At 44.5% G+C, this 27945-nt stretch overlaps 1 protein-coding gene across 3 annotated transcripts; it reads left to right on the top strand.

Moving 5' to 3' along the window:
• The first annotated feature begins 1616 nt into the window (after positions 1 to 1616).
• Positions 1617 to 26543, top strand: LOC147444967 (uncharacterized). 3 transcript variants are annotated; one of them, XM_086527470.1, is made up of 8 exons: positions 1617 to 1865; positions 22913 to 23089; positions 23171 to 23455; positions 23559 to 23767; positions 24129 to 24177; positions 24262 to 24351; positions 24442 to 24504; positions 24585 to 26543. In XM_086527470.1, the coding sequence occupies exons 2-8, from the start codon at positions 22922 to 22924 to the stop codon at positions 26184 to 26186; spliced, it is 2466 nt and encodes an 821-aa protein (XP_086383596.1). In that variant the 5' UTR covers positions 1617 to 1865; positions 22913 to 22921; the 3' UTR covers positions 26187 to 26543. The 3 variants fall into 3 exon arrangements, with proteins under 3 accessions (XP_086383596.1, XP_086383597.1, XP_086383598.1); XM_086527471.1 differs by having other exon boundaries at positions 1621 to 1777; XM_086527472.1 differs by lacking the exon at positions 1617 to 1865 and having other exon boundaries at positions 22913 to 23033; positions 23118 to 23455.
• The last annotated feature ends 1402 nt before the right edge of the window (positions 26544 to 27945 follow it).

Raw genomic sequence — 27945 nt, forward strand, 5'->3', positions numbered from 1 at the left:
CAAAATCGGTGCATTCGAAGAGACGACGACATTTTGGACAAAAAGCTCCTCAAGCACTTTTTGTGCTTTCTGAAGTGCTCCACATTGGGCATACATGTCGACAAAGGAAGTGCCAAGTACGACGTTTTTCTTTCAACAATACTTGACTAACAATACCGTGAATTATTTTGCCCATATTAGCATTTAGTGTGCTGCCACATGCCTTCAAGGTGCAATTGTGTGTACATGATTGCATTTGGAGAGATGTCCTCAATGAGTGAGAGAATGATTGTAATGGAATGATCTTAGCGCTGGAAATGAACTTTTTTTTGAAAAACTTGGCAAACCTACATATGAAAATAGTACAAGTGTATTGACTAAATTTTGTAGTTCTCCTCACCTTCAAATTTAAAATTTTGGAGGTCTCCCCCACTTCTTTGCTCTCTCTCTCTCTCTCTCTCTCTCTCTCTCTCTCTCTATGGGCCACGGTATTGGAATTTGGGTTGCGTTCAACTATATATTGAGTCATGAGCTCATAGATATTTTGCCAATTTATTCTCACCAAAGACAATTATACGGTGTCTGCGCATCAAATGAGAACTCTCTCTCTCTCTCTCTCTCTCTCTCTCTCTCTCTCTCTCTCTCTCTCTCTTCTCAACAGTATCGACAAATGGTGATTGAACTTCTATAGGCACGGCTTCGTGAAGTGCAGCCAGTTGTGCAGGGTAACGCAACTGAACCGGAAGAAGAACCTCCTTTGTTTAGAATGGCAAGGCAAATCATCCTCCTGATTTCGAGTTGCGGGTAAAATCGAGGATTGTTGCAAAGCTCTTGGTACAATCAAGTTGCGAGTATATTACCTTGGGCTACAGTGAGATGCATATTTGAACGCCTGCAATGACTCCAGCCATGTGCAGCCGCGACGACACCTCTCTCTCTCTCTCTCTCTCTTCCTTCGTGCAAAACTCTCTCTCTCTCTCTCTCTCTCTCTCTCTCTCTCTCTCTCTCGTTGTGTGGCCGGGCTGCAAAAAACACCTCTCGGATAGAGGAAGTGCTAACGTAAGGCAGGGAAGGGGGCCCGGAATCCCTCCCTCCATTATATTAGTAAAGATATAGATAGATTCTTGCTTATTATTAATATCGTAGCAAAAACCCCTCCTGAGGCCAACCAAGCAAGACTAATTTTCTAAGGTTTCGGCGGTTGATAACAAAGGGCTTGGTCGGACCACTTTGACTCGAGCCGAAGGGCTACCCACCAGTGGCACCAGTGATAGGATTTGACGCCCATCTGCCCTTCTTAAAGCATTTTTCCGGTCGTATGAAGGCCAAAGTTTTTTTGAGTCTGTCATTGGAAGGACTTGTTAAAAAATTATCCTTCTATAGAGAAGGGTGAAAAAATAGAATACATGTCAATGGAAGAGCTAATTAAAAAACATTTTATATATATTAATGCTCATTTACAATGTCTATATGTATATTGGTTATACTCATTGACAGAATATAGTATCTTGTTTTGTAAATTATGCGAATTTTTTTTATTGGAAGGGCAAATTGAAAATAGACCCTTCCATAGGGAAGGGTGCATTTTTCTACAACCGATCTTTTGAAAGAATAGGTGCCCTTCAAATCCTAACAAGGCCACCACAAACAGGAAGGCTAGGGGACACACACGATACAAAAGACAAACGCGAAAACTTGCAATACGCATTCACGCTCGCGATTCGCTCTTCGTGTATAACCTTGTCTGAGAGCTGCTCCGGCTTCTGGTCCCTTCGTCTTTGAAGCAAGCTTTCCTCTGGTATGTCCTCTTTCACAGATCGATCCTAGTGGTTCAAGCGTCACTCTTTGCTGGGGGTGGCGACCCCAACCATCCGGACTGCACTTTGGTAATCCGCGGACTCATTGCAGAGACTCATTTCATTTTGTTCACATTTGTACAGAGGAACTATTCTAAGCCAATTGATCTGGACTCTTGGAATTCTGCCTTATCTGTTCTATTATGTGAATTGCTTTTTCCTGTTGTCCTTTTGATTTTGCGGAGTTACCTATTTATCAGATGCACGATTGGGGTATATCAGCCTTTTGCAGATCTGTTGGTTGCTTACTGCATTGGATCTTGTTTTTCTCCTGTTCTTATGTAGATTTTTATATGTAAAATACTAGGATTTTGTGGAGTTTTCAGCTGTTCTCATCAACTGCTTTCAGTTCTTCTCTAGAGGAGAAGAGATTCATTGACAATAATTCTTTTGGAGGAGTCTTCGAGTTTCACCTTCTACAGCCGTAAACTTCAAGAAAAGCCTTTTATTAATGGAGAGCCTGTCATGAGTTTTAGAGGAGCCTTTCAGAGTGAAGCACTGGTGATGTGCCCGAACTACTGAACCACGGGCGAGAGTGCAAAATTCTGGTTAAGGGTTGCAATTTTGAATCAATTTTTATCAAAGGCTCATATCAAACGAGACCCTCCTAGTTACCTTCTTGTGGGGATTCCAGAAAATCAACATCGACCAATGAGGAATGGCAAGTCTTTGGAAAAACTTGATGATGTTGCACATCTTCTGAAGAAACCTCATACATAGTAGTTGTTTGATGCCCCTATGATAAGAGTTGTCAGTCGATATCCCACATGTACTCTTTGAGAGATATCTACAAGTTTGAGATGATTGGGTGTTTCTTATATTGTCTTGACCATGCACCTATACCTTGTACGTTCGAACCTTCAAAGGTGAATCTGGGCTTATTCTGGATTCATCTAGGTATATCTTAAGGCAAGGCAGGTCATTGATGTCTGGCTACTGTGACAAGTCACCAAGAAGCACCCCCTGGCTTACAAGTGACAAGCACAACAGAGGGGTGGGTAGTGGCAGCCAATGGTTGGCCTAAAAGCAAGCAAGGTGATACACATGACACAAAAGCCAATACACACTCACATACTTGGGTACCACCGTATACATTGTCACAAATTGATGACGTGGCAGTACTGTCTGGACACACAATGATGATGTGGGAGTAATTGTACGGACTGACAGTACAGACGTCCATGAAATGTGTTGACATTCTGATTGTACGGACGCCCGTAAAATGCGCTGGCAAGGTGCTTACATGGCAGATTGTACGGATTTTCGTAAATTGCGTTGATGCTTTTTGGGGCATCTTTTTGACCTGTAAGAATAAAAGGACCCTTAGGGGCCTCACTCTACAGAGCATCTGGACGAAGAGTCTGAGAGCAAACGACCCCTTCGAGAGTTGTACTTTGCTCAAGCATTAATGTAATAAAGAAATACCCGTGTCGACTCAAGTTTTTAAAGTTGTGAAGTATTTTAAGTGATTCTGTCGTGTGTCGTGTCGGATTCTCTGCTTGGTGTGTCCAAGCTACCGTTGTGACTCTCCGAAGCCATCATGTATCGCTTAAAGAGTTTTACACTTGGCCAATGGACCTTGGAATCAAATCATCGGACCTTATATATTAACCTTGCATGTGGAGAAGCAACTAAGCATGATAATCTCAGCCAAATGGAACAATAGTTATCACTTTGTAGGATCTCAAACAGGCACCAATGTTTATTAGGTAGCTTGGGCACACCAAGCAGAGAATCCGACACGATATACACGAGAATCACTTAAAATACTTCACAACTTTAAAAACTTGAGTCGACACGTCCCGGCGTAGTTCCGTGTCCAAAGGTATTGGCCCCAAAACCTGGCGTCCCTTTCAATATTTCTTTATTACATTAATGCTTGAACAAAGTACAACTCTCAAAGAGGTCCTCTGCTCCCAGACTCTGCGTCCAGATGCTCTGTAGAGTGAGGTCCCTAAGGATCCTTTTATTCTTACAAGGGATGCCAAAAGCAGAGCTCCAAAAGCTTATAAACCCAAAAGCAAACAGTCCCAAAAAGCATCTGGTTAAAAAGATGTCCCAAAGAGCATGAGCACAATTTGTATAATTTCGTACAATCTGCCACGTCAGCAACTTGTCATCGCGTTTTACGGGCATCCGTACAGTCAGTCTGTCAGTGCATTTCACGGGCGTCTGTACAATTACTGCCACGTCATCACTGTGTCCGGGCAGTATTGACACGTCATCAATTTGTGACATACCCCCCTCTTGAAAGAATTGTAATCGCCCTCGATTATGCTTGCAAAATCAGACATAAGTCATAAACGACTCTAAGTACCTACGCACTAGACGACACAAATCCAACACTTGTACAAAGACGACAGTCAAATCACATCACATTCAAGTCACATCACATAGAATCTAGGACGGTGATTTTTGGTGACGTATTTAGCAATCGCATCTGGATCCGCATCGTATCTCACTGATATATATTCTGGAACGAGTAACTCCTCACCCTGTTCTATTTTCAATATGTCAACCATTTTCATTCTTGTGCCTTCTTGTGTAGAGATATGTCCTTGTTGTCCACATTCAAAACATATTCTTACTTTAAAATATTCATCTCTCTATTTCGTTAGTTGAGATCGTGTATCTCTCTATTGTCTGTTTCTGTTCTGATTTGTTGAAGGTTCATCTGGTGGGTAAGTCAAGTTACCCGAATGTATAGCAAATCCCCGCTTTGCATGTCCCATCAATTGTTGTATGGACTCCGACTTCTTCTCAAGACAGTAGTCTTGAATTTCTTTGGGAAGTCCAACGCAAAATCGCTCAATTTGCTCCTTAAAACTGATCTTGACATCCCAAAATATCTCACAGGTTGTATCCAAAGATTCTGCCTTGACCATCCAATTATGGTTCCAATCAGTAATCACGTCTCGTTTGTATTCTTGTGTGAGCCATGAAGAAATAAAGAGTTTCTTAAATTTCAGCTACTTTGTCGGTGCTTCTTTTCTTAACAAGAGAGTGGACCACCATGTCCGTGCATTGGCTTTCAAAAAGGATGTTGCCCGTCTAATCTTGGAGTCTCTGTATAGCGGCCTCTTGAAAATGTTATGTCAAACTATTGGATAAAGGATAAAGCCTTGGGAGCATCTTGAACCCTGAAAAGTTCTCAAACTTTACTACTGCCTGTCCTCTCTCTTTGAATTCCTTGGCCTTTTTGTCCTTGTCGTTGTAACAAACTTGGACACTCCAAGTCAAGATTCTACCGCAACATAGCAGAGATTCACTTCAAAACAGTTCACAGTTCACAATCGATTGGACACAGCTCAGCGGAGTTCCGTGCCTAGAGATATTGTCCCCAAAAACTAGCGCCCCTTTCGGTATCTCTTCTGTGCTCAAAATATAAGAGAGTGGGAGGGTCTCACTCTCAGACTCTGCGTCCAGATGCTCTGCAGAGTGGGAGCCTTGCCCACACTTATAAAGATTTACAAGGGATGCCAAAAGTAGAGCCCCAAAAGCTACCCATTAAAATAGGCTTACAAATAAAGCAAGGCTTTCAAAGGCTTCTAAAATAAAGCAATTTAACAAAATATTTTTAGGCCTTGCGTAGCATTTGCGTAGAGCCAAAATCTGCAATTCCGTACACTGTCTGCCAGCGCTTTTTGCGCTGCAATTTGCGGAGGGATCCGTACGGCAGTGCCACTTCAGCCTGCAGCCACGTCACTGCCACGTCAGCATTTCACGGGCCCGTTCTCGAAGGGGGGGGGGGGGGGGTGTGGATGTGTCCTCTGTTGCCCCACAATGTCCAGGCATGACACGTCACCAATTTGTGGCATACCCCCCTCTTGAAAGCACTGTAACAGGGAACGGGGGGAACACAACCCAAACGTTCCGAAACGGCGTTCCGGATGAGTCCCGTTCCCGAAACGGAGATGGGAATGGAACGCTGTTCCGGAACGGGGTGTAACCGGAACGGTGTTCCGGAATGGGCGGAACATGAGGCAGAACGACGAAACGCGGGGCGGAATGAGCAAAAGTAGGCATTTGGGGGGAAAAAAGTGGGCTTTTGGGGACAGATTTGGGGCTGTTTGGGGAACATATTTGGTGTAGTTTGAGAGTAGGTTTGGGGACAGTTTTGGGGCTGTTTAGGAGTTTATTTGGGACTAAGCTGAATGGAGGTAATTCAATCCTTACTTAGTGGACCGTTCTAGCCCCGTTCCCGTTCCGGGCCACCCTCCTCCTCCCCGTTCCGATCCCATTTCGGACCCTCCCGTTCCTGTTGCCCGTTCCCGTTCCGGGTAACTATGCTTGAAAGCATTGTAATCGCCCTCGATACGCCTGCAAAACAGACAGAGGCCATAAACTGTCTTAGCAGACACTGACAATTAGTACCGACACACTAGGAACACACATCTCGCACATGTACCAATCGATAGTCACATCACACGTCATCACATGACAAATCACATTCAAAATTCATTCGGATATCAGACCATGATTAATCGCATCTAAATGCACTAAATGCACTAAATGCACTAAATTCATTCGGATATCAGACCATGATTAATCGCAATCGCATCTAAATGCACTCAAGACCTCATAGATGCCCAATTGACTAATCCTTATTGCAACCATGTCTATCGAGATCTTTCAGACAGAAATGCTGCAGTCATTTCGTGTAAGGTGCAGCGGAAGTGAATGTTGAACTTTGCTAAAGATGAGTGCTCCGAACTGTGCTCAAGGGTTCCTTTTACTTACGGAAGGGAGAGCCTTCCGTTCCTTTATTGAGAGAGTGCAATGGACACAAACAAAGTGATGAACAATGTGAATGAAGGTGCTAAGACTGAGAGATAGAGAGAGAAGAGAATACGACACCAGAAATGTTGTAAAACCCTCCTCCAAGGGCCCCACTCTCCATGGCGAGAGCGGTCTACTTATGATTGCTTAAATCCTTACAATGCTTGGACTTGCCGACGATGTCGACAACGACGAGACGGGCTGAAATCTGAAACTGCTAAGGGCTGAAATTTGCAAATCTTTATTTGCTAAATTATGACTCTATGTCGGTGACGACGGTACGACGACAACGCACTGAAAACGCAGATGTTGAAATCTGTGTTTCCAGGCTGAATCGGTAAACCTTGTGGAATTTGACCGTGCGGCGAGGATCTGCTGCAGGAAGGTAGAGATCTGCGAGGTTTGGGTCTTGTTCTGCGATGTCTAAGTGCTGAAAACTGAAAACGCTGGTGCTTGTGTTGGTTCCGTCGCGGTAGATCTGCAAAACGTTGAAATGCTTGGCAGATGCAAAAACGCTAGGGCTGAAAATGGTCTGGCTGTGGGTAATCTGCTAACGTTGGGAGTCTTCTGCTTCTTGTTGTCGCCAAGCTGTTGCCAATGCAAAAACGCTGGCTGATCTGGTCCAAAAACGCCAGCCTTCTGCTGTGATGCAAAAACGCTAGGCCTCTTGGGGGTTTTGCTAAGAAGTTGCTTGTTGAGCGAGTGCTCCTGCTGCATGTTCCCAACAAAAGTCACTTAATAAATAAGTGAAAAATGTCAAAAATAGGGAAAATAGGTTTAATGCACTGGAAAATTCCCCCGATGGATTCTGATGGGAATGCTGATGATTATGCTGTGTGTAACCGGAGGATATGCATCTAATCTAAGTGTCTGGGCATGCATGGTCTGCGAACAGACTTACAAAAGTGCCAGATCACTTCCTATTCTAGATTGACTTGACTAAACTGAACCCTGGTCGTGCTGTAGCTTGTCCACGGACACATAGGGTTGGATGTCACGTGACATCCCCTTCTTTTCAAAGTGAGGTACTGGTACCGAATTGTATGGCGTCGAGGGAGATGGCCAACAACATCCGGAATCCTCAAAAGGACTCTTCGTCGGCCCACTCTGAGGTGCGGGTCGTGCGATAGTTGAACTTCATAAAGGTTTGCAACGCCTGCTTCTTTGGGCCGCACGGCAAGCGACAGTCTTTTGTGGCTCCTTCAATGCTTCAACTTCGTCGATAGTCATGCGTCTACCTTCTTCAAGAATCTCCTAGGCTGAAAATTCTTGAAACCACTTCTCACACAAAAACATGAACATACCCATTCCATGTAAAGTGAGTGGAAAAATTCTAATCTTCTCTAAAGACTGTGCATGCAATGTAGATGAACATAGAGACGGAGTGCCAAACCGTTCACCACACACATGCAAACAATGAGATCGAATCTTGTTTTTCTGATCTAAGTCAATCAACTGTGGCAAATCACAATGGACATGCCGATGCTTGATGCTCAATCCGTCTTGTGCTCTTTCGGAAACTGTGTCATGCCAAGGAAGAGACATGGGATGTGACTTCCGTGATTGCAAACATGTCATTTTTCCATGATTAATCCGCATACATCTGTGCTCATTCATGAGTGAATCATGCTCAATGTACAATATGTCATGCCTGTGAAAGGGATCACATAAAGACGCTGACTAAAATACAGGAAACGATCACGAATGAAACACTCGTACAATGCGTGTTGACTAATCATTCAAACACATAGTACTTCCTATGGGGGTTCTTTGGACCTAGGCTCGAGAGCCAAGTTCGTGAGGTGGTTCTCTGGACCTTGACTCGAGAGCCAAGATTGGTTCTTCGTGATTGATCGAATCTGCAATGAGGTTAGCTTCACTAGAAACCGTATCTACTAACCCATCATTCTTGGGAACAATCACATCATCTTTATGCAAATCATCATGCTTGTGAGAAATCACATCTTGATCATCATGCAAATCATTATGCTTGTCGTTGTCATTCAAATCATCATGTGTATCATTATCATTCAATTCATCACGCTTATCATAATGCAAATCTTGTGTCATGCTTTTTTAGAAGAAGAGACTAAGAGAGTCTCCTTTTCCCGAATCTCTTCAATCTTCACCTGCACATTAGAAATGAGAGAGGAAGAATGAACAACGTTCTTGCGATCCAATTCTGTTTTTCTTTTTGCATACTTGCCATCAAATTCTTTGGCCTCCAAGCGTAATTGCTCGCGCTCACGCTCCATGGCTGCCATTCTTGCTTCGTGCCACGTTGTCATCATGTCCATCATTGTTTTGCACCAAGCCTCCATAAGATCTGGTGCAATCCTTGGCATAGATGGGGAAGAGGAAGGGTCGGAAAAACCTCCTGGTGGGGAAAATTCTTCTTTGCCTCTCTCATGCTCATCACCTCTAAGCGAAGTATCCATTCCACTTCGAGTGATGACCATCCACTGAAGTCGTGGGTTCTTGTGGGTTCTTGTGGTCTTGGGTTCTTAAGTTCACAAGGAACTTGGGTTCTTGGGGGTCTTGAGGGTCTTGAGGTTCTTGGGGGTCTTGAGGTTCTTGAGTTCTTGAGGTTCTTCTTTCGCTTGCAATCTGTGTTAGAGAAGGATCTTCTCTTCACCCGAGCTCTTCTCTTTCCTGCGGGCGCACCCCTCGACGGCCTTGCGCTCACACCAAGGTTGCTTTTTCCCACCTCACGTCGATGGGCCGGCCGCTAAGTGCACGGTCCACTCTCAATGAGTGAAAAGAGTAACAAGGGAAGGCTGGACAAGCCCTTCTTTCTTGGGATTCCTGTCACTCTTCAAAAACACGATTAGGAGTCGACACGCCCAAGAGAACTTGGGTTCCGTGCGACCGCAACAAGCAAAAAAAAATCATTGGTTCTTTCCTTGAGCGATACAGAACACTGCCAAAGCTCTGATACCAATGTAAGGTGCAGCGGAAGTGAATCTTGAACTTTGCTCAAGATGAGTGCTCCGGACTGTGCTCAAGGGTTCCTCTTACTTACGGAAGGAAGAGCCTTCCGTTCCTTTAGTGAGAGAGTGCAATGGACACAAACAAAGTGATGAACACTGTGAATGAAGGTGCTAAGACCGAGAGATAGAGAGAGAAGAGAATACGACACCAGAAACGTTGTAAAACCCTCCTCCAAGGGCCCCACTCTCTATGGCGAGAGCGGTCTACTTATGATTGCACAAATCTCTACAATGCTTGGACTTGCTGACGATGAGGACGACGACGAGACGGGCTAAAATTTGAAACTTCTAAGGGCTGAAATTTGAAACTGCTAAGGACTGAAATCTGACTCTATGTCGGTGACGATGTCGATGACGACGGTATGACGACGACGCGCTGAAAACGCAGATGCTGAAATCTGCGTTTTCTGGGCTGAATTGGTAAACCTTGCGGAATCTGATCGTGCGGTGAGGATCTGTTGCGAGAAGGTGAGATCTGCGAGGTTCGGGACTTGTTCTGCGATGTCTAAGTGCTGAAAACTGAAAATGCTGGTGCTTGTGTTGGTTCCGTCGCAGTAGATCTGCAAAACGCTGAAATGCCTGGCAGATGCAAAAACGCTAGGGCTGAAAATGGTATGGCTGTGGGTAATCTGCTAACGCTGGGAGTCTTTTGCTTCTTGCTGTCGCCAAGTTGTTGCCAATGCAAAAACGCTGGCTGCTAACGTTGGGAGTCTTCTGCTTCTTGCTGTCGCCAAGCTGTTGCCAATGCAAAAACGCTGGCTGATCTGGTCCAAAAACGCCAGCCTTCTGCTGTGATGCAAAAACGCTAGGCCTCTTGGGGGTTCTGCTGAGAAGTTACCTGTTGAGCTAACGCTGGGAGTCTTCTGCTTCTTGTTGTCGCCAAGCTGTTGCCAATGCAAAAACGTTGGCTGATCTGGTCCAAAGACGCCAGCCTTCTGCTGTGATGCAAAAACGCTAGGCCTCTTGGGGGTTCTGTTGAGAAGTTACCTGTTGAGCGAGTGCTCCTGCTGCCTCTTCTGCCAGAAAGTGCTAACTCTGGTTTGCTTTTATACTATCTTAGCAAAATTGCCCTACCTAGTTCCCAACAAAAGTCAACTAATAAATAAGTGAAAAATGTCAAAAATAGAAAAAATAGGTTTAATGCATCGGAAAATTTCCTGATGGATTCTGATGGGAATGCTGATGATCATGCTGTGTACAACCGAAGGATATGCATTTAATCTAAGTGTCTGAACATGCACGGTCTACGAAGAGACTCACAAAAGTGCCAGATCACTTCCTATTCTAGACTGACTCGACTGAACTGAACCCCGGTCATGCTGTAGCTTGTCCACAGACACATATGGTTGGATGTGTCACGTGACATTTCGTCTATCAATTCCTGCACTTAAACAAGTCAAGAACACGTCAGTATCATGTTCGGGAATTCCAATTTATAAAGTCATACAGCAAAATACTGTCATCTCACAATATCCTTGAAACTCAAAAGAGACATCAGTGACTTTAGTATCAAAATCGGGGCAATTTGTTGACAAATGAGTGGAGCGATTCCCCTCTTGTGCATACCCACTGCACCAAATTCTGCGCAAGAGAGTGATGTACATAGTCTATATACAATGAGTCTTGTTTGTCATAAAACCATGGAATTCCTAACATAACATCTGCTTTGTCCAGGCGCATGATGTGGAAGTCTAGGTTCTCTTTGTAATCAGCCAGCTCAAGCGACAAGTCTGGAACCATCCGTATCCATGCCACGAGCCATCTTCACGCAATACTCATGGTCACTGTCCTGCGTCCACAGGTTCAGTTTCTGCACCAATTTTGCATCCACAAAATTGTGTGAGCTTCCATTATCAAGGAGTACGGTCACGTCGTGACCATTGATCTTCCTGGGGAAACGGAGAAGGTCGTGCTTACCAAACACTTTGGTGCTAAAAGTACAATTAGTGCATGAACTGTGCGCTAAATGATGGATTTCAACTTGAACAACATCAGAGTTACCTGAGATCTCGTGAATTTGAACCGAAGGACGGCCTCGCGGTTTCTGCGTCTTTTTCTTTTTAGGGCAATCCTTAATTTGTGACCTGTCTGGCCACATCGGAAGCAAGCCCCTTTCTTCACTGCATCAACAACTGAAGCGTTTCTGGCCTTTTTCTTTTCTTGAGAAGATCTCGGCGGTGATTTTGACTTATGCTGGAATTTGGTCGCTTCCTCGAAGCACCCTCACCGGATTGATGGTCTGCAATTCTTTTCTTCTCATAATTCGCTCCATTTATCAAATGGAACGTCCTGGCCTTTGCCACTGCATCCTCGACGTCAGTCGGGGCTTTATCCTTGATCAAGGCCCAATGGTAATCTTCATGTAACCCCAGTAAGTACATGTGCACGTCGTGCGTAGAATCCACCTTGCAGAAGGTGAGCGCCTCTTTGAAAGCTGTCATATATTTATCAAAAGATAGAGTTTTCATCGAAAGACTCTGCAGTTTGGCATACGCTTTCAAAGGGTCCATTTTAGCGAAATCCTTTTTGAATTTCACGCAAAAATCAGCCCACGTCGTAGGCTTTTCTGTCATGTCACACCACCAGGTAAGCGCCTTACTACGCAAATGAAGAGGAATCGTCTGAATCCTCCGTTCATCATGCTCCCCATGGAGATCAAAGTATGTGGTCCATTGGTGCAGCCAGTTATTTACAACCAATTCCGTACACTCCTCTTCACCTGAGAAATTTGTAGTTTTGTACGGAATTGTAGCAGTCGGACCACCCTGCGAACGCCCAAAAGCAGCAATCTGCGTCCGCAAATGCTGGAGATGGGTTTCGCTCTTTGAAATACGCGCAGTTGCGATTGAGCCATATTTTCGAGCGTAGAGAGGGGGGAACCGAGCCCTTGCACGACCCCTTCGAGAGAGGCCAAGGCGAATGTTCGTCTGAACGTTCGCGTTTTCCAGAGCAGTAACATGCTGGTCGAAGCTCTGGAAAGTAGTTGTAATCCATGTGTAGAGAGCATACGTGAATGGGTTATACGTGAACCGGGCCTTTTCTGCACTTTTTGGTCACGAAAAAGTGAAGTTCGAGGTGCTCCACGCGTCGGCGTGAGCGCCTGAAGGCGAGCAGGTGATGGCGGGAGAGCGAGCTGGTGAGAGGGAGGAGCAGCAGAGAGAAGTAGAGAGCCCAAAAACGAGTTTCTCTGCAAACTTTGAAGTCTCTGTAAGTGAGTTTTTTTTAATAAACTCAGGTTTCAAACTTTGGCCTTAAAAAAGTCCTGGCCATTGAAAATAAAAGGCCACTTAAAGAGCTCATTTAAATAAGTGAGCCTTAAAAAAAAGATCCTAGCGCAGCTGAAAGAAAATCGAACGCAAAACTGCTAGCGCAAAAAGAAAGAGCGAGAGGAGCGTGCTGCCGCGTGGAGAAAAAGGGGAGGCATTGGGACTTGTGCCTGCTTGTGGCTAACACACGAAGGAAGCCTGCCCGCTTGTGCAACCCACACGAGAGGCCACGCTGGCTCTCTCTCTCCTTGTGCAAACTGTCTCCCTCTCTCTCCTACAACGTTCCCTGCAAACTGAAGGAAACAGACACAGAGAGGTATCTCCCTCTCTCTCTCTCTCTCTCTCTCTCTCTCTCTCTCTCTCTCTCTGCTTCGCACAGCGAGAGGAATTTACAAAGAGGAATTTACAGAGAGATGTAAAAGTAGATCATATGCTGAATTTTAATCCAAAACAGCAAATTAATGATAAAATACATTAGTTTCGATTGAGAACTAGTAAATTCGATAAGAATCCTCTGATTCTCAGCACTCCCACCGATTGAATTGCTGAATTTCATAAAAAATCAGCAAAACTTTATTGTTTACCTGCAAACATACTTCCGAGAAGAAAAGTAAGTAATTTCAGCAATTTAACCACTAAAAATAATGCAAAATTGAGGTTTTCCGACTGGAACCGTTCCGTAGGTGTGCACACGGTCCTTCGTGCAGCCAAGCCGGCTCTGATACCATGAAACGAATGAGGAGATAGGATCTCTCGGCCACACGGACCGCCTACAGATACACGCCGGACAAACCACCCGACCATAGCCACCATATAGCAGCTCCTCTGTGCTGGGGCTAGTGTCCGAGGACGTAGGCGTGCACCTGTAAGACCGGGCGTCCCATACCACCCGGCCTCACCTCCTCGAGGTGACCTCGCGCACTCCTAGCCTCGCGGGCTAACCACTGGCACTTTGCCAGTGGGGTCGATAACTGCAAATGAGGCCTTGGCCTCCCTTTTATAATAATGGCCGGCCACACTGGTCGGATTCACACTACGTCCGCCCGGACACTGGACGCCCATCCCGACGGCATCTGGGCTAGATCCCTTCTCCTGTGAGTGGGACATAACATTTCCCAAGGGCGGGTGGGTAAAGGCAATAACAATCCTTGTGCTTTATGCTTGTCAAACTTGACCTTCTGGAATACCAAGCAACTGCGTACAAAATCGTCCACTTCCTTCTTGAGTCCCGGCCAAAAGAAGTATCTCTCGACACCTTTCAAAGTGGTAGCTATGCTGCGGTGACCCGTAAAAGGTGGACAGTGGTATTCGGTTTAAACCTTTTCCCTCAATGGTTGTGTAACGCACAACACCGTTTTCTTCATCAAGGAGCCATCGCGAATGGAACATCCCGCTACTACTTCCCCATTCCGTATCCGAGTGAAAATATCTGCAAAATCTGTATCTGTGGCATATTGATCGACCATATCCTCGAAGCTCCTATGATGAATCGCGGAAATAGCCAGAACCAACTGCTTCCGAGACAAAGCATCTGCCACCGAGTTCTTCTGTCCCTGCACATGGACATTTTGGAAGTGAAACTGTGACAAGATGTTCGCCTACCACATTTTCTTTTCCGATAGCTGCTTCTGTGACAAGAAGTAGCGTAAACTCTGGTGATCTGTGAAGACCATAAAATCGGCTTCGTGTAGGTAATGTCGCCACTGAGTTAGAGCATGGATAACCACCAAAAGCTCTTTCTCATATATCTGTGCTGTCAATTCCGGCCTTGAGAACAATTGGCTCTCGTAGGCAATGACATGGCCTTCTTGCATTAAGACCGCACCCAAACTACGACCACAAGCATCACAATATACTTCGAATGACTTTTGCAAATCCGGAAAAGTCAAAACTGGTCCTGTATCAATTTCTCTTTCAATGTCTGAAAGACAGTAACCTCTGTGGATCCCCATGAGAAAGGGACTCCTTTCTGTGTCAAGATATGCAAAGGGGAAGCAACCTCTGCAAACTTTCTAATGAACCGCCGTTAGTAAGAACATAAGCCCAAGAAGCTTCTAACTTCACGGACATTCTTCAAATCGGGCCAATCACGGATAGTCTCTATCTTGGCCGGGTCCATCTGCACTCTTGCTACTGAGAGTCGAGACAATGTGTCTCAAAAAGTGTATCTCAGGGCTCGGCTCACACGGTATGGTGGCCGGTTCGGTGGTGTGCTTTCAGGGATCAAATCAATGGTATGATCTTTAGGACGAGTTGATGGCAACTCGCGTGGCAAGCCCTCTGAAAAGCAATTAGCATGAGTGTGGAGAAAATCTTGGCGTTCTTTTTCGAGGTCAAAACATGTGCGACCTTCAATCATCATTCAGTCCTCTCCAGAAAATGAAGTAAAGAAACTGAATTTCATCAAGGACAATGGTTGTGTCCTGCATTTGTCAAAGTCGCTTTCTCGGCCCAATAGTCAATCATGGCGTTGTTCTTGTGGTACTAGGGGATTTCGAAGAGGACGTTACAACCTCCCAAGGGATTTACGTAGAAGTCCTCGTGCCCTAAACACCCCTGACATTGCAAACGAAGTTTGCCAATGATCGGTGTAATGGCAACATCACGTCCGGGTGCCCCTAGAACTACCTCCGCCTGTGGCCTTAGCCTGTTGGGCGTAATCCCAAATCGAGCCGCCCATTCAAGTGAAAAGAAGTGGGTCTTGGCTCTTCCATCAAAGAAAAATGAGGGATTCCTGATCTTTCACTTTGCCCTACATGCTGTAAATTTTGTACTTTCATTTATCTGATTCGGTTCTGGCCCCACGCAATGTGGTACCAATTCTGCTTTCATCTGCCTTTTCTGCCACGTTCAGCTGCTTTCGAACTCTCTGGCCTGTCTTCATCTTGTTCTTTCTGTGCCTTTTTAGGGCACTTCGTGGAGATGTGTCCTTGTTCCCCGCACATCCAAAGCACCTCCCCTCTTTAATGTAGTTGGCTCTTTCCCGAGGAGAGAGCTGGGGTGCATCCTTATCTTTCTGATCTTGGGGGCTCTTCTTCTTTCTACTTTCATTTTTAGAAGTCTGTTATGTTTTTTGCGTCATGATCTCATCTGTGGGGTAAGTCAAACTGTTTGAGTGCATGGCAAAACCCCGTCTTGCATGACTCATCAGTTCTTGAATAGAATCTGACTTTTGCTCTAAGCAGTGATCTCGGATCTCCGTGTAGGAAGTCCCAAGGTAAACCGCTCAATGTGTTCTTTAAACGAGATCTTATTAAATGAAGAAGCGGGTAGAAAAGAGCTCCAAAATCTCTCGCAATATGCGTCCAAGGTATCTTTCTTGGTCATCCGAGGATGGTTCCAAGCAGTTCATATGTCGCGTTCGTACTCCCGAGTCAACCAAGTAGAAATAAAAAGCCTTTTAAATTGCAGCCATTTAACTAGCGATTTCTTGTTCAAGAGAAGGGTGGACCACCATGTTCGAGCATTTCCCTTGAAGTAAGAGGTAGCCCTTTGAATCTTGGAGTGCTTTGAGTAATGTTCTCCAAAGAAAGCTATATCAAATTGCTGTATGAAGGCCAAAGCCCTTGAAGCATCTCGAAATCCAGAAAATGTTTCAAATTTAATTGACTGTCCACCTTCTTTAAATTCTCGAACTTTCTTGCTTTTATCCTTTAGAAAGTCATACTGGTTGGCCTTATAGAAATTCTTCTTCTTTGCATAAAATTTGTGATCATCGGAGTTCGAAATATCTGAAGACGAGTCGCCCAGTTTCTGTAGAACTGTCAGAAACTGGGCGAAATCTAGGCTTTTCTACCTTTTTCTTGCCCTTTCAAAAGCTTTGTGTTTTGCTTCGCTTTTTCCCTTTCCTGTCTTCTTCACTCGAGTCTGAAGAACTGTCAGAAGAAGAAGAAGATACTCCTTCAAATCTGACATGCTTTTTTTGCTTTCTTACCGAGGCAAAAGTAGATTGACGACCCAAATAACCCGGGAAGTCAGTTCCTTTCTTCTGCTCTTTGCCTTGCTTTTTGGCTTTGTTGTTTGCATCAAAAAGCTGAGTAATCTGTATATCAACTGAATTGAGAAAGAGAGAGATGATACGCGACACGGAGTGGCGGAATTCCACCCCAGAGAGTATTGGCCCCAAACCTTGGCGCCCCTTTCGGTATTCCTTTATATTGCATCAACACAGTACAAGCCGGTACTCCAGACTCTGCACCTTCTCCAAGAAGCATGCCAGAGAATGAGCCCTAACCTCATATTTAAAGGCCCTTGGCCTAAAAAGCAATTACAGTGAGAAGCCTTCAAACTCAAAAGCATTTGGTCCAAAAGCAAAGCCAAAAGCTGCCAGCGTAATTTACGGAAATCCGTACAGCGTGCCACTTCATTAGCCAATGCAAAACGCAGAATTCCGTACAACTTGCCACGTCATCCTGCCAGCGCAATTTTCAAATCTGCCACGTCATCAGTTTTTGCGTGTGTGCGGGTCTTGCTTTATTTTAATCCTTTGTCACTTGGGGCCCCATTGGACGGGGTCCCCATAAGTTGGTAGGACTTCTTCTGTTACTTGCTCTTCTTAGGGTTTAGGCCCCTCAGCCGGCATCTGTAAGTTGGCTCCATTCTTTAGGCTTTGACACGTCAGCAGTTTGTGACACCATCTCTTCAATCTGCGTCTGAGTAGGCCGCGGCGAGCCATACTCCTCGTGAGAATCTTCTTCGTGATCTCTTTCTGCATCCCCAGATGCAAAGGAAGTCGACTGATCTCTGTTTGAAACCATAAGTGTCGCTAGAAAAAGGACCGGATTTCTCGGTAGAAGAGAAATCGTCCGCGCTTTGATATCACTGTAACAAACTTGGAAACTCCAAGTGAAGATTCTACCGCAACACAACAGAGATTCACTTCGAAACAGTTCACATTTCACAATTGATTCGACACGGCCCGACGGAGTTCCGTGCCTAGAGATATTGGCCCCAAAAACTGGCGCCCCTTTCGGTATTTCTTTTTGTATTAAATATGTGCTCAATGTACAAGGGGTGGGAGGGTCTCACTCTTAGACTCTGCGTCCAGATGCTTTGCAGAATGGGAGCCTTGCCTACACTTATAAAGATTTACAAGGGATGCCAAAAGATTCTCAGAGTCCCAGAAGCTGCCCATTAAAATAGGCTTACAAATAAAGCAAGGCTTTCAAAGGTTTCTAAAATAAAGCAATTTAACAAAAGCTTTTTAGGCCTTGCGTAGCATTTGACTCTGCGTCCAGATGCTATGCAGAGTGGGAGCCTTGCCCACACTTATAAAGATTTACAAGGGATGCCAAAAGATTCTCAGGCCCCAAAAGCTGCCCATTAAAATAGGCTTACAGATAAAGCAAGGCTTTCAAAGGTTTCTAAAATAAAGCAATTTAACAAAAGCTTTTTAGGCCTTGCGTAGCATTTGCGTAGAGCCAAAATCTGCAATTCCGTACATTGTCTGCCACCCATTTTTGCGCAGCAATTTGCGAAGGGGTCCGTACGGCAGTGCCACGTCAGCCTGCAACGCGAAATCCGGCGTTGTTGCCACGTCAGCATTTCACGGGCCCGTTCCCGGGTGTGTGTGTGTGTGGATATGTCCTCTACTGCCCCACAATGTCCAGGCATGACACGTCACCAATTTGAGACAGATGTCGAGAAAATCATACTGATTGGCTCTATAAAAGTGCCTCCTTTTATAATAAAACGTATGGTCCTTTCGTCGTTTCTTGCTCTTTCTGTCCTCATCACTCGAGTTAGAAGAGGATGAGCTATCCGAGCTGTCAGAAGAAGATGAGGACGAACTGGACAATCCTTCGAAGCATACACGCTTCTTCTATTTTCTGGCATTTTCAAAAGAGCATTTTTGGCCCAAGTAACCAGGGAAGGCAGTTCCCTTGTTACATTTCTTCAGTTGCTTCTTCTTTACCCCCAACAATTAATTGACTCTACGTCCTCTAGTTCTTCAGTAAATATCCATGGAATAGGAGGTTGCTTGAGGGTTGACTTTATTGGTGTATCAATGGCTTGTTGCCAATGCATATGCACCTTGTCAATCGGGTACCAGGTCAAAAAATTTGCATATTGTGGATCCTTTGCAAACTTGAGCATTTACTTTGCGCACTCATTAACCTGCTGTTGACGTTGCATCTCCATTAGCTGATACTGCGTAGGCCGAGGTGGCCTGTATTCGTGATCTGCTAATCCATTCGAATTTTCCATACTGTCTCCCGTATTAGAAGTATCAAGAGGGTTTGTTTGATGCTTGTGGGATTCGTCTTTGTATTCATGTGTCTCGCTGTAAGAGGATTGGATTTCCCGACAGAAGAGAAATCGACTGTGCTTTGATACCACTGTCACAAGCTTGGGTACCCAAAGCAGAGAATGTGACCCGACACACGAGAGAATTTGTTAAGAGACGGATCGAACGGGCGTCCACTTTGCCGGACACGTAGCCGGACACCACATTTGTAGTCTATTATTTTGCCGAGCTAGTGTAGTGATACTCTATATAAATCCTGATCCTAGAGTAGCAGGTCAATTCCCTGAGTTGTAATGCTGTCATGACAATTGTAAAGGTTTATGTGAACCGGCCACTGTCCATTTAGAATTCCCTAGGTATAAAGGTTGTAAGCTGCAACGGAATCAATGTTTGCGCTTTGCTCAAGATGAGTGCTCCGAACTGTGCTTTTTGTTCTTATGGAAGGGAGAGCCTTCCGTTCTTAATGAGAGTGTGCTATGATCACAACAAAGTGGATGGACACTGTGCGTACAAGTGTATGAGATTGAGAGATAGAGAGAAGAGAGATACGACACCAGAGATGTAGAACTCTCCTCCGAAGGTCCCACCCTCGTCGGCGAGAGTGGTCTACTTATGATTGCACAAACTGGTACAAACTGAATGCATGGGACTGATGCAAGTCTAGGCTATGTCGGCGATGACGACGGTGATGGCGAGACCGACCTAAGGGCTGAAATCTGCAATCTTTATCTGCTGTCCAAAAACGCTATGTGCTGAAATCTGCTACATATCCAAAAATGCTGGTTTTGGGGCCGAGTCTGCTGATCTTTCTCGTTGAAATTCTGCAGGTCTTAGGGCTGAATCTGCAGGTTCTTTATTGCTGAAAATCGCTGCTATAGATGGCTGAAAACGCTGGTTCGACGAGGGCTGGACACGCTGATTCGACGAGGCTGAAATGCTGGCTATCTGTGGCTGAAAACGCTGGACTTTTTGCTGATGAAAACGCTACTGAATCTGCTACTGCTGGGGTTAGTGGATGAAAACGCTAGGCTTGTCTGCTGTCTTCAAAAACGCCAGGCTGATTTGGGAATTCTGCAAACGCTAGATGATCTACTGCAAAAACACCAAGGCCTGTCTGCTGCTGCAGAAAACGCTACCTTGGTCTTGATGGCTGGAAACGCTATGGGATTTTGCCAGTCTTGCTGAGAAGTTGCCTATTGAGTGGCTCTTGTTGCCTCTTCTGCCATTTAGTGCTAGCCTAGGTTTGCTTATATACAAACTTACTCAATTTGCCCTATCTACTTTCCAACAAAAGTCACTTAAAAATAATAAGTGAAAAATGTAATAGGGAAAATAGACTAAATGCACTGGAAAATTCCCCCGAAGGATTCTGATGGGAATGCTTATGATCATGCCGTGTGCAACCAGAGGATATGCATCTACACTAAGTGGCTGGGCATGCACGGTCTATGAATAGACTCAGAAAAGTGCCAGATCACTTCTAATCTAGACCGACTGGACTGACTGAACCCTGGTGATGTTGTAGCTTGTCCACGGACACATAGGGTTGGATGTGTCACGTGACATCCCCTCCTTTTCAAAGTGAGGTACTGGTACCGAGCTGTATGGCGTCCAGGGAGATCGCCAATAGCATCTGGAATCTTGGAAGGGACTATTCGTCGGCCCACTCTGGTGTGTGGGTCGTGTGGTACTTGAACTTCATAAAGGTCTACAACGTTTGCTTCTTTGGGCCGCGCCGAAAGCGACACAATGTCTTCTGTGGCTCCTTCAATGCTTCAACTTCGTCGAGACTCATGCTTCTTTCTTCTTCAAGAATCTCCATGGCTGAAAATTCATGAAACCATTTCCAACACAAAAACATGAACATACCCATTCCATGTAAAGTGACTGGAAAAAATCTCGTCTTCCTAAAAGAGTGTGCATGCAATGTAGATGAACAAAGAGACGGAGTGCCAAACCGTTCACCACATACACGCAAACAATGAGATCAAATCTTTCTCTTATGACCTAAAGCAATTAACTGTGGCAATTCACAACGGAAATGCCCATGCTTGGTGCTCGTACTTTCATGTGCTCTTTCTACAAATGTGTCATGCCAAGGAAGAGACATGGAATGCGACTTCCTTGAATGCATACTTTTCAACTTTTCATGAACAATCCGCATACGTTCGTGCTCATTCATGAGCGAAACGTGCTTAACGTACAATATGTCATGCCTAGGAAAAGGGATCACATAAAGACGCTGACTAAAATACAGGAAACGATCACGAATGAAACACTCGTACAATGCGTGCGTATCAATCATGCGAACACATAATACTTCCTGTGAGGGTTCCTTGGACCGAGGCTCGAGAGCCAAGATCGGTTCTTCCTGAGGGGGTCTTTGAACCTAGGCTCGAGAGCCAAGATCGATCCTTCGTGATTGATCGAATCTGCAACAACGAGGTTAGCTTCGCTAGAAAAAGCATCAACTAACACATCATCCTTCTTGTGAACAATCACATCCTTTTCGTGCAACTCATCATGCTTGAGAAATCACATCTTGATCATGCAAATCATCATGCTTGTCAGTGTCATCCAAATCATCATGCTCATCATTAGCATTCAAATCATCATGCGTATACGGTATCATCATGCAAATCATGTGTGTACTGAGAGAGTCTCCTTCTCCTGAATCCTTTCAATCTTGTCCTGCATATTAGCAATGAGAGAGGGAGAATGAACAATGTTCTCTCCAGGAATGACAATGGGAGAGTCAGTTTGGCATTGAGAGTGAAAGTGTTAGCCTGCCAATCAATGAGAGGGTTAAGATCACGAAACCATCGAATGTCCAAAATCATATCACATCCTGAGAGAGGAGAGACAAAAAATCTTCTACGAAAAGTAGCTTGTTGAATTGAAAACAACACATCAAGACACTCTTGCGTGATGAGAGAGTCCATACCGGGAACAAAGCCAGAGACCTTGAGAGGAGATTTCTGACTAACTTCTAGGCGGGCTCTCTCAACAAGAGAGAGACTGATTACATCATGCATACTTCCTGGGTCAAACAATATGACAAAATGCTGAAGAAGCCTTATACATTGTAGTTATTTGATGCTGCTATTATAGCAGTTGTCAGTTGATATCCTACGTGTGTTGTTAGAGAATCAACTACATGTTTGAGATGACTGGGTGTTTCTCTCGTATCCTGCATGTAAGGCAGGTCACTGATATCTTGCCATTGTAGCCAGTCACCAAAGAAGCACCCACTGGCTTGCAGGTGATGAGCACATTAGAGGGGTGGGTGGTAGTAGCCGATGGTGGGGAGAATGAGAACTTTTTGGCCAGGCAAGTAGTCAGGCGGTCCGATTAGAGAGAAGGTAGGGTTCGGCTGGCTGGCTGAAAAAACTACTTCCAACTTGAACTGGCTAGCATCACACCTTTTGCCAGTCAAAGCTGCAGTACCCCTATTTGCTTTCAGCTGGCTGCCTGAACTTTTGTGATAAGCTCGTCTATGTTTTGCTTTTCCTGCCTTCAATGGTTGTTTTTCTTCTTCTTCTTTTTTTTTGGGGGGGGGGGGGGGGGGGTGGTGGTGGTGTTGGGTTGGGGTTTTGAGGGGAAACATATGGTATTGACATTCCTTGTTGATATTTATTGCTATTGCTTTTACAGTGAATGTTCTGTAAATATTTCAGTGGTTCCCAGCAGGCATTTATAGATATTGATGGTATGAGATTCAATGATTTTGGTTGGTTGAGAGGTAGATTTTGGGTCTGTTAGGTCCAGTTGATTAACTTTGTTTTTTGGCAACAGGAATTTACAATGGAGGACTGTTGTGCTGTGTGTGTTGAGCCCCTTGAATGGGTTGGATATGGGCCATGTGGACATCGGGATGTCTGTTCTGTGTGTATTGCAAGGCTTCGATTTGTTCTAGGTGACAAGCAATGCTGCATATGCAAGCAAGATTGCCCTTCAGTTTTTGTGACCAAGGTAATTTATTCTACCGCAATGTGTACAGGTTGAAATGCATCTCTTTTAGCCCCTTAAATTGGAATGGATTGGCATCTCCAGGCCTTGGGAGATTACACAAAATCAATAGACAATTTTGAAGCCTTGGCTGACCAGAGGAACTTATGGCGTGAAAGCAATATCCAGGCATACTTTGATGACGAAGATCACTTCAAGATGATAAAGAATATGTGCCGGCTATCTTGTAGTGTATGCGAGGCTGCCGAGAGTCCTGGTAAAGATTATGTTAAAAAAGGACATATTTTTAGAAACCTCGATCAGCTTCGACGCCATCTCTTCAATGCTCACAAGGTTCACATGTGCGGGTTGTGCTTGGAGGGGCGGAAGGTGAAATTTTGATCCTAGATGCTTACCTTCAAGCATGTCAGTTTAATAAGCTTGACTGCTTGCTTTGTATCGGGATCTTGATTTTTGGTTTCTGGTCGTTTAGGTATTTATCTGCGAACAGAAGCTGTACTCCAAAAAGCAATTGGACCGCCATTTACAAAATGGGAATTCAGATATTGATTTGAATGATGAAGATAGAGGTTGGTTTAATGGCCACCCGCTTTGCAATTTTTGCCATAGCAGGTTCTATGGCGATAATGAGCTTTATCAGCACATGTCCACGGAACATTTTACTTGCCATATTTGCCAGCGGTAATGTTCTTAGCCACCATATCTCGTCCTTTTCAGAATGGATACTCAATAGGAGATGCATTTCAATGAGCATTCAATAATAGGGCCAATCATAAATTTTGATTGCTTTTAAGAAGCTTTTGTAATGCAGGGCCAGTGTGGACAAGCTTTTGTAATACATGTTCAGACCTTTGTAGGGTTTGGCAAGCTCGTCGCTTTTGTTAAGAGTGTTTGTCCTTGTTTGGTTTTCCAAGTACTTGTAAAAAAGATGACCCCAGAGTTATCAGGTGTTTGTGAGGATGTGTTGGTTCTTGATAATGCATTGTAGTTTTCAGTCATTGATAATGTCATATAATGATGTTCGCCTATGTATTTTTTCCAGTTTGCGCCCGGGACAGTATGACTATTATCGCAACTATGATGATCTAGAGGTGAGTTTTGAGATTAGAAATTGCATATTTTTGTTCAGCTCTGTGCTTTGAGTTGATATCCTGATTGTGTCAATAATGTTACAGGCACATTTCCGCCATGACCATGCACTTTGTGAGCATCCTGACTGTCTTGATCAGAAATTCATTGTTTTTGGTTCTGATGCAGACTTGAAGGTAAAGCTGCTGTTGTTGGCAAGAGTTTTTCTTTACAGCTTTGCTACAGACAGGTATTCATTTATTTGGTTTGTGAGTTTGAATTTACAGAGGCACAATGCTTTAGTTCATGGAGGTAATATGTCTCGGGCTCAGAGGAATGCTGCCCTGCAGGTATGAAGTTTATACACTTCTCTATAAAATTTGTGTCTTGCTATTTTGCTCAAAGGATAATTCATGTTTTTTGACATTAGATCCCTGTGAGCTTCCAATATCGCCGTCCAAATCAAGATAACAGTAGAGGAGCCGGTAGACCTTTCCGTCGACGGGAAGCTTACTCTGAAGAGCAGATACAAAGTACTGGGTTTCAGAATACAACTGAGCATGTAAATGATGAGCCGGTGCATGTAGACAGTACCGAGGACTTTCCACATTTTCAAAATACAGAAACTCCTTTGCCTGCACCATCTTCTGCTTCAAGAATTTCCAATGGTGTTTCTAGCACTCCAGTGGAGCCTTCACGCTATCGTACTGCAGTTAGTCGTGCTGGCCCCTCTTCTTTACAGGACTCAGCATTTCCACCACTCCAGTCTGTATTTCCACCACTTCCTGGATCTGAGTCAAGGCAGCAATCTAGAGGGTCACCAATTTCAATGGCGTCAGTTCTTGGGAGAGGGGTCAGGCGGCCTTCACAGAAGGCTAATCCAGATCAAGTGGGAACCTCTGTTAGGGAATCTCCAGGAAAGTTTACTTCTCAACCAGAAGATTTAAGTCAGTGGCCTCAAGTTTCAGCCAGTCAAAGGCCCCAATTTGATACACCAGTGGTGAGGCAGTCGGTCGGAGGCAGGGCTGAAGGTATTAGTAATAATCGGCTTGTTTCCAGTGATACCACAAGTAACAGCTCAGATCATTTGGATGTAGAGGAGATAAGAGCCGCCAACAAGGCTCTTCGTGAGAGCATCCATTCGGTCTTACAGGGAGATGGTGATCGGTATAATGAGTTCAAGCTCATGTCAGCACAGTTTAGAAGTGGGGAAATGGTCGCCAACACATATTTACACCATGTGAAAGGCTTTGGCTTACTACATCTAGTACCTGAATTAGCAAGGTTGTGCCCAGATCCAAGGAAGAAGGAAGACTTACTGAAGGTGTTTCGCACAGATTCCACAGGCAACCAGGTTAATGGTTCCTCAGAGCCTCTTGCTTCTTCAGGTGGAAGCAGCCAAGATGAAGACATAGAAGAAATAAAAAAGATTACTTTGGGTGGGTTGTCTAGTCTTAGATTGACTGATCAAGGAGGTGGGGGCTACTCTGAAGAGAATGAGGTTGAAGTACTTTCTAGGGATGGGTATCGTGACCTCAAGGGAAAGAAGTTATATTCCAGAGCTAGTAATGGAAGCAGTGTTCAAAGCAAACCTGCCAAGGTACTTGTGAAGGCAAGGACTCCTTCATATTCACCCTCTTCTCATTCCAGCGATCCTGTGTTGCCCACTTCTACAGAAGGCAGTTTGGTGTGCCGTGTGTGTACTTTAGAATTGAGAGAAGGTAGTACACATTGTGCAGCCTGTGGGACTCCCTGGCTGCCTCCTACAAAGCCAGGGGGCTCTGAAGATCAATCGAAAGAAAAGAGGAAAAATAAGAAGGCGACAAAGCTGCGCATGGGTGACGGTTCTGCAGCCGCGGTACTAGATTCTGGGCGAAGGACATGGGATCTTAATAATGGTGCACTAGGCAATGTTGCCAATGGTTTAACAACAAGCAGTGGAGCTTGGGGAAATGGGGGCGGACAATCGCTGGTTTCTTCGTCACAGAGGCAAACTGACACGGGAACAAGCTCCAGTAATCGCCGAGTCTGAGAGAACTTGTTGGAAGAGTGTTTTACACAAGGATACAGACTGAAATGTGTATATTAAGAGAGATTTCCGTGGGAATTATGAGTTTGCTGCGATGGATTTGTCCAGCAGCCTTCTGCTCATAATCTTAGATGGAGGTTTTTGTGTGCACTCACACTGTTTGAATGCCACACCCTCCAAGCCTGACGTTATGTTATTTATAGCAGCTGGCACTGCTCAACTGTGATTTGCAGCATCGAGTTTATGAGGAGGATGTAAATTGTATGAGATGCAACTTGTGAATATTGTTTTTGACCCCTCTTCAATAATTGTTTTGAGGGTGAATAACTGTGCAATGAAGAGAGAACTGTGTTTTCATCATCCCTTTCTCTGCAATTCCTGTATGTAATAAGTTTCTTTAAATATACCTGCCGAGATGAAGAAGAGAGCAATGAGTGAGTCTCTTCCTTGTGGTAAACAACCCCAAGCGACTACTTTTTAATAAAGTAACTCTTGCCACTAATCATCGATAAGTGGACAAGTCTAATGTATAGCCTATGGCCTTCAGATGGCAACAATTCAACACTTTTCGTATGGTAGAGGAAGATGGTTCAGCACGTTCAACACCGAACATACACCTCGAAACGCTAGGTACAGATGTCTGCATGGCGGCAACTATTGATGCAGCTTCGAACAGAAAGTGTTGCGGCTAGGCTAGTCTCATTCCTCCCCCTCTCTCTCTCTCTCTCTCTCTCTCTCTCTCTCTAGCCTGTGGCCCAACATCCCCGCCACTTCTCTCTTTGTCTATCATCACCCACCACCACACTATCCAGCCTATGTCACCCTGCTAGTCCTCCCTACGCCTCCAAAAGCGCTACCACATAGCCCCTACCTACTGCACATCTGCCCAGGCGCTCATGGCCTCTTTAATCCCAGGGGTTAACTTCAACAACTGCTAAGGGCCAACAACCACATATTGTGCTAGGGAATTGCATGATGAGCCTCAAGCGGCACCACCTTTTGCAATGGGTGTGTGCACCAACCCAACTCCTCTCCATCCACAACTATTGAGCTAAGGTTCTAAAATTTTTGGATGAGTTATATGAAAATTGTGCCATTTTCTTTCGATCAGCTAAGTAGATAATATTTGAAGAGTAGATCTTAAATATTCAACCTCCAATAAATTTGGATCTTTATTGCAAAGACTTTACCGGTCCCAGTTTTTGAAAGCTTGCCACATTAGCAAGGCCCAAAAAGGAGTTCAAAATTCCCCCAAGTTTTTTCTAGCAAAATATTTTCATAAGGCAACTTCAACCATTCTTTTGTGGAGATAACATGCGCGCGTACGCACGCACGCACGCACACAAAGATTTGGTGAACTTGGATGATTGGCCATCTCCATCACATCCTCAACAAATCTCTCTTACTTCATCGATTTAGGTAGCATAATCATTTGGTGTTGATTCGCTAGTTTAATTGACACCAATTACAAAATATTGAAGCGATTGACCACCATTGCTCATAGTGTGGTTTTGTTAACTCGGATATACAAGGAACTAATTTGGATTATATTGATATGGATTTGAACTTGGTTTATGATGATAATGATGATATGATGAAGACACTATTTATGGATTTGGACTTGCTCTTTATGGATCTTGGGTGTTAAATGATGGTTGTGACCAATGATATCTTGATATATTAGGATATAACACATTTTGCTTATTCTCTTAGTATGGACTAGCATATGTAGTATGTGGGTGACTAAGGTATCAACAAAGTA

This window comes from Adiantum capillus-veneris, chromosome 13 (assembly GCF_014529385.1).
Source record: "Adiantum capillus-veneris isolate H3 chromosome 13, ASM1452938v2, whole genome shotgun sequence".
NCBI classification, from domain to species: domain Eukaryota; kingdom Viridiplantae; phylum Streptophyta; class Polypodiopsida; order Polypodiales; family Pteridaceae; genus Adiantum; species Adiantum capillus-veneris.